This window comes from Osmerus eperlanus, chromosome 12 (genome assembly GCF_963692335.1).
Source record: "Osmerus eperlanus chromosome 12, fOsmEpe2.1, whole genome shotgun sequence".
Taxonomy (NCBI): domain Eukaryota; kingdom Metazoa; phylum Chordata; class Actinopteri; order Osmeriformes; family Osmeridae; genus Osmerus; species Osmerus eperlanus.
Window position 1 is genome coordinate 8,667,737 of NC_085029.1, and position 9,593 is coordinate 8,677,329.

Consider the following 9,593-nt stretch of genomic DNA (forward strand, 5'->3'; position numbering starts at 1 on the left):
CTCGTCCCACGTTGAACAACACTCCCCACGGTAGGAGACTCCCACCAGCTGCCAAGGACCCCCCCCCCCACACACACACACCTCCAACCCATAAATGTCCATTTTCCTATTGGCTAAAATGTTTCCTGGAAGAGTTTGCCGTCTGAAGCGTGGGGCTAATGAAGTACACTCTGACTCTTTAATGTCGCTCACAGTGGGGACACGGATGTACGTCGCGGTCTGCCTTCAACGAAGTCGATGGTTGGTGAGCGTGGGTGTGTGCTTGTGTGTGTTCTAGGAAGAGAGGAAAAAAACCACGTCCACCAAACAACATCGGTGTGTTCTACTTCTGAACTATTGTCAAGTTTGCGTTTGTTGAACTCACTGTCAGTCGTTCCATCTTAACATGACTGCCAAAGCTATTGTCGCCAGAAACCTCCCTACAGCTTGCAGCTTATTGTTGCCCGAATAGTAATTACTTGTTATAACTCAACGTTAGCTTCCCCGCTCAAATCCCCAAGAAAAAGCTAAGCAATAAAGTGTGTTCCTCAGGCACCTCTACCTAGCATCCATTGTGCTACTCCAGAGTATGTCATTGTGACCAGTGGGAAAGCTGTTGCCAAGTCCTGTTTAATGAACCGCTGCCTGTCAGACAATCGTCTGCTTCGCAAGTTTTCTATTGAATCCCTTCTTGAATTCCACCTACGTGTTGAATTGCACCTAAGCTAAGTCCTCGATGGGTTGGGCACATTGTGATTCTTGAATTGAATTATTCATAAAGTGGATACTGTAATCCGGTGGCGCCTACGTCGACGCTTGTTTATAATGAAATCTGGGAGATGAATATAAATGAGTGGTTGATCAGTGGCCTTCATCCGGCCTGGGTCAGCTTTGTGCAGCTCTCCGCCTCGTCCACCTCCCACTGCTGAGTTCACACCGAGCAGTGTCGATATAGCCTATTCCACCTTCACCTCCACCACCTCCCCCCCCACCTGGTCCGCCCTCTTGTCCCTGGAAGACTGAGAAACACCGTCAGAGGCTGGGTGTAAGGGGAGGTGGGTGTTAATGCGCTGCACGTATGCAACGTTGGATATTTCACCGAGAGGGACGGTGGCGATGTCGGGAATGGGGACTCTGGGTGTGGCGTCGGGGTTTTGGACGTATATGGGGAAACTCTCCCCTGGACAGGAAGAGCCGTGAAGGCAGCGTGGCCTGGGGCTGCAGGGACGGACTTCCTGCCACGGTTTAGTTCTTTTTTATTTATTTTTATTTTATTTATTATTTTTATTATATTTTTTTGTATGGTTCTTTTGGTTCTTTAGGTTCTTCTACAGCCTGGGGGAGAGGGGGAAAATACCCCTTACCTAGATGATTGTTACTGCAGTGAAAGCAATCACACAATCAGTCCGCCAAGCTGTTGGCATAGCTCTGCTCGTTCAACAGATCATTAATATTCAAATCTAATCAAATACATTTAAATGTATTTGTATAGCCCTTTTTTTACAAGCAATGTCACAGAGGGCTTCACATACGCCCATGGAACTTCCCCAGCCAACCTAAACCCTCGAGGGAAACATGGGAAACAAGGAAAAACGGAAGGAATCTTGGGAGAAGCAATTCAGGAGGACCCCCCTCCTCCGGAGACGACTGGGGACAAAGAGGTGCAGACCATGGCGCTAAACATAGTCACGCAAGAGTGGAGAGCAACGCATGTTCAAATGGATGTTGAAACACGGATATCCAAGAGTTCCAGCTCAGCGCTCTGAATTTGCTGAGTCAAAACCCAGGTCATATATTCACCGCTCCCGTACCGAGTGTGGCATCGCACACTCCGGTAGACACCGGTGCTTTGTACAGTCATGGGTGAATGATGGGATGCTATTGGCTTCGCTGACAGCAGTGACGCCTCCATGTTGACCCAGCAAACAGTGTTAAAGCGGCCCTGTTTGATTACAAATAATTACAGGGGCCACTTAACACAGGAGACGGGAAACCAGCCGCTCGGTTAGACGCGGCGGTCGATATGGCCCCCGTCCTTCCAGATTCGTCCCGGCTCAGACGATCATTTCTCCTGTCGAACGGAGCGTGGCGCCTGCTCCCTAACAGCCGAGAGTTCCGCCCGCCCGCCCGCCACGCTGCCGACCCCGAGCCCCCCTTGTGAGACTCGCTTACTGAAAATGGACAGGAAGACATGTTTTATATGTTTTATATCACACAGGGTGTGTGTGTGTGTGTGTCTGGTGGTGAAGTTGCCAACTCATCCTCCTCCGACGAATCACGACGCGTAACGCCGTCCCTGGATTCAGCTCTCGGGCTCCCGTGCATCAGAGCCAGCTCTCCTCCCTCCTTCATCATCCCCAACAGGTGTCAAACAACATCTGCCGGAACGGAAACGATCAAAGTGGATATTTTTTACACTGACGACATTGGACAGTTGTCTGCAGTTGGGTGTATTGTTCCCGTGGCGTCACTCTCTCTCTCTCTCTCTCTCTCACTCTCTCTCTCTCTCTCTCTCTCTCTCTCTCTCTCTCTCTCTCTCCTCTGTTTCTCTCCTCTGTCTCTGTCCTCTCTCCTCTGTCTCTGTCCTCTCTCTCTCCTCTCTCTCCCTCTCTCGCCCGGGCCGAGTCTGGCGAGCTCCGTTCTCGCGACGACAAGCCAAATTGGGCCTGAGAGAGGCATGAACACTTAGCCATGGCAAACAATCGCACATTTAGAGACGTCTGTTCTCCCCCACAGAGAGACAGAGAAGGAGACTGTGCTGCACTCTGAAGGAATGACACAGGTGGGAGGGGGGGGGGCAGCGGGTGAGGGTAGTGGTGGTGGTGGTATATCTTTCAAGCAAAGCTAACAGCTGTTCAAACATGTCATCTGATACAGAGAGAGAGAGAGAGAGAGAGAGAGAGAGAGAGAGAGAGAGAGAGAGAGAGAGAGAGAGAGAGAGAGAGAGAGAGAGAGAGATGAGAGAGAGGAGAGAGAGAGAGAGAGAGAGAGAGAGAGAGAGAGAGAGAGAGAGAGAGAGAGAGAGAGAGAGAGAGAGAGAGAGAGAGAGAGAGAGAGAGAGAGATCCACCAGGGGAAAAGGAAGATATCCTCCATGAACAACAGGCTGGCAGGAATGAAAAAAAGAGATTCTTTACACCGCAGAGGATTGCGCCACCAACCGTTGCAAAGAGGGCAAGAGGGAGAAAGGGAAAGGGTGGCGATGGGTGCGCGCGTGTGTGTGACAGCAGCCCAATCATTAGTGCATTCGGATCAATCTCTGCACACTCGTTTACACGGGGCACAAGGGCCGGGTCATTTGTATGGATAGGCCTGTTCTCTCTCCCTCACACACACACACACACACACACACACATGCTATGGGTATTTCTCTCACGTTCTTCTAGCACGCCTTTGTCTGAGATGGGTGTTGCTCATCTGAAGCCAGAGCCCCTAGGGGACACCATATCTAATATAGCTCAGTAGTAGCATGTGTGTGTGTGTGGGGGGGGGGCGCTGTGTCAGTTCTTTTGCCTGTCGAGAAATACTGTAGACTGTGTTCAGTTTTATACCCCGAGGATAAAGAGAGAGAGAGAGAGGCGGGAATAGAGAGAGAGAGAGAGAGAGAGAGAGAAAGAGAGAGAGAAAAAAAGAAAACAACTGGAAACCCGCTCAAGCAGTGACTTCATACATTACAGCCCCCCCAGTCCCTCCAGACCCCCCAACTCTCTCTCTCTCTCCCCCCCCCAGCCTCCCAGTTCCCCCAACCCCCCTTCCCAGCCCTACTCCCCTCCCTGTCCGTTCTGCTAGCCTCAGATGGGTGGCTGTTGTCGGCCTCTAAAAGCAATGCGTAGCTGCCTCTATTGGTTTATCGATTGCAATCACCAGGCAGTAATTTGCCAGGGACTGTGGAGTTGTGATTAAAGATCACACCAATACCCACGCACACACACAAACACACACACACGCACAAACTGTTGCACTTCCCTGGAGGGGCTCTCTGTGTTAGAACGTGTGCCTTTGAAGATGCCAATATCCAAACTCTGCATGTTCTCGAGGTATGCTTGGTACATGTGTGTGTGCGTGTGTGTGTGTGTGAGCAGTGTGTCCTCTCGCACGCGCGTCTCGCTCTGCCCTTGAAAGGAATGAGAGGGGATCCTCAGAGATCTTGTTTACTCTGTGTGTGTGTGTGTGTGTGTCTGCTTTTGTATCATTATAGATCACAGATCTACAGACACTGTCTCAGTGGACAGGCATGCGGCACAGCGGCCCCACAACGCCTCCACGACCGCCTGCCCATCGCTAATTGAAAGCGCTTACGCCTCGGAGAGGCATATAGATTCTCCGAAACTCCTCTAATCCGAGGCTATGATTTCCTCCTCATTTTTCTTCTCTCCAGACAAATTCCGTCCCCTCCTCCCTGTGTTGGTCGGCTCCTCCACTTGATTATATTCCTTCAGGGGCAGGAGAGCGGAGAAGGAGTATAGCATAACAAGATGAGAAAGAAGGGAGTTGACTGTAATTACCAGCGGCCTCCACCATCTCTCATGGAGCGGGAAGAAAAGGTGCCCACAATGGCGGAGGCTTTTTCTAATTGACTAAATGAGGCCCCTGGCCGACTCGCCTGTCACGGGGAAGGGAGCGACTGTGATTGGTTCCCTTGTTTCACTCCTGATTGGTTGGCCCGCCGAACCTAATTATGCTGTGTTACATTGGTATTAGACGGGCATTGTTCCTGACAGCGGTGTACATCCATTAGTAATGTCTGTGTGTGCGTGTGTGTGTGGGGGGGGGGGGGCTGTATGTGTTTTGTGTGCCGTCATGTAAAAGATGTTCTGCTGTACGTGCATATGGCAATTATTTCTGCTCTCTTTGCGGCAGATTAATTGCGTTACGTCAGACATATACGGATACACACAGCGCACGCACGCACACACACACACACACACACACACTGTATCTGATTCCAGTGTGTTCAACAGCGTACGTGGGTGTGCGTTTGTGTGCGTGCGTGTGTGCGCGTGTGGGTGTGCGTGCGTGTGTGTGCGCGTGTGCGTGCGCTTGCGTGCATGTGTGTGTGTGTGCGCGTGTGTGTGCGCGCGTGTGTGTGTGTGCGCGTGTGTGTGACGGAACGGAAACCCGAAACCCTCGGTGACTCATAAATTCCTGGTGACAGACCTTTCTGCAGCGGAGGGCAGAGCCGGCCTGGCTGGTGTGGGAACCGGTCTGCTTCTCTCCTCATCTCTCCCCCAGACCGCTCCTTATCCTGTCCCTCATTATTCTCAAACGCACACAGCTCTGCTGCCTCGCAGAGCACGCCAAAAACACCCAGCTCGGTCGCAGGGGGATCAATAACAGGGTATATATCCCATCTATATTTTTTTATAGTCGGGACTGGGCGGCGGGGTTAGGAAGGGTCTCTCTACCTTTCCAGAGACGCCTGCAACAAGTCAAAGAGGACACAAGCTCCTTCCAGAACAGCCAGGAGACGTGTTTACCCGCCCGCGTACATCCCCCCCCACGCCATGATCAGACATGACATGAGACATGACAACACTCAACAACAAACACTAACCTGTACACTAACACTGTACTGCACATAGACGACGGCAGCTTGGGGCAGGCTTGTTTGCGTGTGTGTGTGTGTGTGTGTGTGTGTGTGTGTGTGTGTGTGTGTGTGTGTGTGTGTGTGTGTGTGTAAGCTCAGTAGAGTACCCCCCAAGTGCAAGCGGTAGCCGGCAATAATGATAAACCCTGAAATGCTCGCGTTGGATAAAGGACACCGAACGGTCCTGCCATATCCCGATCTTCATCTACAGCCTTGGAGGTATCGAGGCGTCCACCGCTCCTCATGTATCCAGCTAGCTCCCACTCACATTGGACTCACCGTGGGGGAACGAGAGGAAGATAGAGGGCGAAAGCCATAAAGAGATCGAGAGATAAAGGGAGTGGAGGAGGAAAGGAGAAGGAGAGAGTCACAGATGGTGGTTGTCATGTGTCCGTTAGTGGCCCCGTAGAGGAGCGGAGAGGAGGGAGGGAGGGAGGGGGGGAGGGAGGGAGGGGGGGGAGGGGGGGGAGGGAGGGAGGAAGGGGGGGAGGGGGGAGGGGGGGAGGGAGGGGTTGTTTGTTGCTCTGTGCTGGGAGAGCGGCGAGCTACGGGAGCAAGCGCATTTCACAGCTTGGCTGGCTATTACATCTGACGTCAAGTAACATTTCATACTGTACGTACACATAAATTGTGTTTGTGCCTGTGTGTGTGTTTGTACATTTGTGGTTGATTTACATAGCTGCGTGACTCACCAGCTTGTTAATGTGGGCAGCGCGGAAAGTTTTAATTAACCAGAACGTAATTAACAGATTTTAATGACGAGTATGAGATCTGGGCTTTCAATTTTGCTGGGGCTGGAGTGTCGTTTCATTTAGTCTTTTGTTGTCACACCTTGCTGTGGCCTGGTCTGAGTTGGCTTTGGACTAAAAAGAATGGAGAGGGAGAGGGAGGGGGAGGGGGAGGGGGAGGGGGAGGGGGAGGGGGAGGGGGAGGGGGAGAAAGAAAGATCAAAAAGGATAAAAGAGCCTACAAATCCATGAATCATTGGCTGCGACAGTTTTTTCTCTCTCTCTCTCTCATCCCTCGCTCTCTTTCCCTTCTCCCTTTCTACTTCCACCTCTTCCCCCCGTCCCTCCTCCCCCTCCCATTCTAATTACCAGCGGGAAATGTCATATTTTATTAATGACCCCCCTTAATGAAAGACAGAGTCCACTTTCCCTTTTGTCAGGGACAAAAAAGTTTCCGCCAATTGCATATCCACAATTACAGAGGGGAGAGACCGATGGCCCAGAGTCTCTTTGGCTTGGACTCTCCAGGGACGCTGGTTTCTTGACTCTGTACTGTAAAAACGTCCCCCCTGTGCTTTCTCCCAGAGTGCCCCTGTCACCGGCCAACCCTGCACAATCCTGGGACAGTCCCCCCAGTCACACACACACACGCACACACACACATGGTTAGCTAGCCTGGAGAGCGGTGTAGAGTTACACCAGTCTGGAGATTCATTCACCAACCCCTCTCCTCTCAGACAAGCCAAAGTGTGTGTGCACGTGCGTGTGTGTCTGTCCGTGTGTGTGTCCTCTAGGATTCATTTTACCTAGGACACTCACACACACACACACACACACACACAGGACTTGGCTCCAGGGTCCATGCATTTGCCGAGTCACCCATCAGTCTCAGCGGGTCTACAGTTAGGTCCATAAATATTTGGACATTGACACAATGTTCATTATTTTGGCTCTGTATACCACCACAATGGATTTGAAATGAAACAATCAAGATGTGCTTTAAGTGCAGACTTTCAGCTTTAATTTCAGGGTATTTACATCCAAATCAGGTGAACGGTGTAGGAATTACAATGCATTTTATATGTGCCCCCCCCCCCCCTTTTTAAGGGACCAAAAGTAATTGGACAATTGGCTGCTCAGCTGTTCCATGGTCAGGTGTATGTTATTCCCTCATGGGAGTTCGTTATTTCATTGACAAGGAGCAGATAAAAGGTCTAGAGTTCATTTCAAGTATGGTATTTGTGTTTGGAATCTGTTGCTGTCAACTCTCAATATGAAGTCCAAAGAGCTGTCACCATCAGTGAAGCAAGCCATCGTTAGGATGAAAAATCAAAACAAACCTATCAGAGAGATAGCAAAAACATTAGGTGTGGCCAAATCAACTGTTTGGTACATTCTTAAAAAGAAAGAACGCACTGGTGAGCTCAGCAACACAAAAAGACCCGGAAGACCACGGAAAACAACTGTGGTGGATGACAGAATAATTCTTTCCCTGGTGAAGAAAAACCCCTTCACAACAGTTGGCCAGATCAAGAACACTCTCCAGGAGGTAGGCGTATCTGTGTCAAAGTCAACAATTAAGAGAAGACTTCACCAGAGTAAATACAGAGGGTTCACCACAAGATGTAAACCATTGGTGAGTCTCAAAAACAGGAAGACCAGATTAGAGTTTGCCAAAAAACATCTAAAAGAGCCTGTACAGTTCTGGAACAACATCCTATGGACAGATGAGACCAAGATCAACTTGTACCTCATCAGTAAAGCATGGTGGAGGTAGTGTTATGGCGTGGGCATGTATGGCTGCCAATGGAACTGGTTCCCTTGTATTTATCGATGATGTGACTGCTGACAAAAGCAGTAGGATGAATTCTGAAGTGTTTCGGGCAATATTATCTGCTCAGATTCAGCCAAAAAGACAAAACTGAAGGGAAAATGCCCCAAGAACAAGCAGGAACTGAAGACAGTTGCAGTAGAGGCCTGGCAGAGCATCACCAGGGACGAAACCCAGCGTCTGGTGATGTCTATGGGTTCCAGACTTCAGGCTGTCATTGACTGCAAAGGATTTGCAACCAAGTATTAAAAGTGACAATTAGATTTATGATTATGTTAGTTTGTCCAATTATTTTTGGTCCCTTAAAAAGGGGGGGGCCACATATAAAATGTGTTGTAATTCCTACACCGTTCACCTGATTTGGATGTAAATACCCTGAAATTAAAGCTGAAAGTCTGCACTTAAAGCACATCTTGATTGTTTCATTTCAAATACATTGTGGTGGTATACAGAGCCAAAATGATGAAAATTGTGTCAATGTCCAAATATTTATGGACCTGACTGTATATTCCTGCACACATCCAGTCTGCAGCTCACATCCAGAGAGGACATGGACAGAATGATGAAGACCTTCATTTGTGGTAATTAAGGACCACAAAAAAAATATAGGAAATAGGAACAGAGTGTCTCTGTGCCAAGTTGGCTGGAGCCGGGGTGTGCATCCCGCAAGACCAACAGAAGTTTGTTCTCGGGGAAAATAGACCAAAAACGAAGAAGGCCAAAAAAAAGAAGAGGGAATGGCTTGCGGCCATGTTTCAATATATCATTAACTGGGCTGTTGCCTATAAGCAGGAGAGTGCGTGAGTGTTGATTTGAGGTTTCGCATTTGAATGTGCGAAGGGCACCATGCATGTTTGTGTTTGCGTGGTCGCAGCACATTACTCGGGGTCTTGGTGTGTGTACATGTATCTCTCCCTCTGTGTGTGTGTGTGTGTTCATGCTTTTAAGCGCAGCAGCAGTAACAGTAGCCTCATTATCTAGCTGGCTCCTGATACGGAGTCCTCTTCCCAGCCAGCTATGATAGTGTCCATATCTCTGATTCATGTTGCTGCAGCCCTCAGCGGCAACACATAACCCGCCCACAATGATGCCTGCCCTCTCCCTCCCATCCCCGCATTAATGACTGACACGGCCAAACGCCAATAGGCTTCCAGCTCCCTCGGGGCTATCCCCAATCACTAACGATTGATCATTGAATTCAGGGAGAAAACAGACGCAACTGTGAGCAGGGTCTCTCCCTCGTCCAGAACCCAATGAAATGCTTGTATTGTAAATGTTCTGCTTGTATTGTAGCGTAAACCTGCATGCCACATACAGCATAGTCGCTCCCACACGTGTCTAAAGGGGGTACTGTATCTCAACTGAGACAGTGGGTATTGTATCTGTACTCGGGCATGGTGGGTATTACATCTCCTCTCCATAGTTACGTTTCTGTCAAGGTTATGCTATGAAGTTTGGTCCGGATGGGG

The 9,593-nt window shown here is 49.7% G+C and overlaps 1 protein-coding gene across 1 annotated transcript in view; it reads left to right on the forward strand.

Moving 5' to 3' along the window:
• The first annotated feature begins 2,002 nt into the window (after positions 1–2,002).
• The window catches only part of sdk2b (sidekick cell adhesion molecule 2b), a 52,548-nt gene continuing 44,957 nt past the window's right edge, over positions 2,003–9,593 (forward strand). The window contains exon 1 of the mRNA XM_062475360.1: positions 2,003–2,136. Coding sequence (XP_062331344.1) covers positions 2,003–2,136 — 134 coding nt within the window. The remainder of the gene's footprint in view (positions 2,137–9,593) is intronic.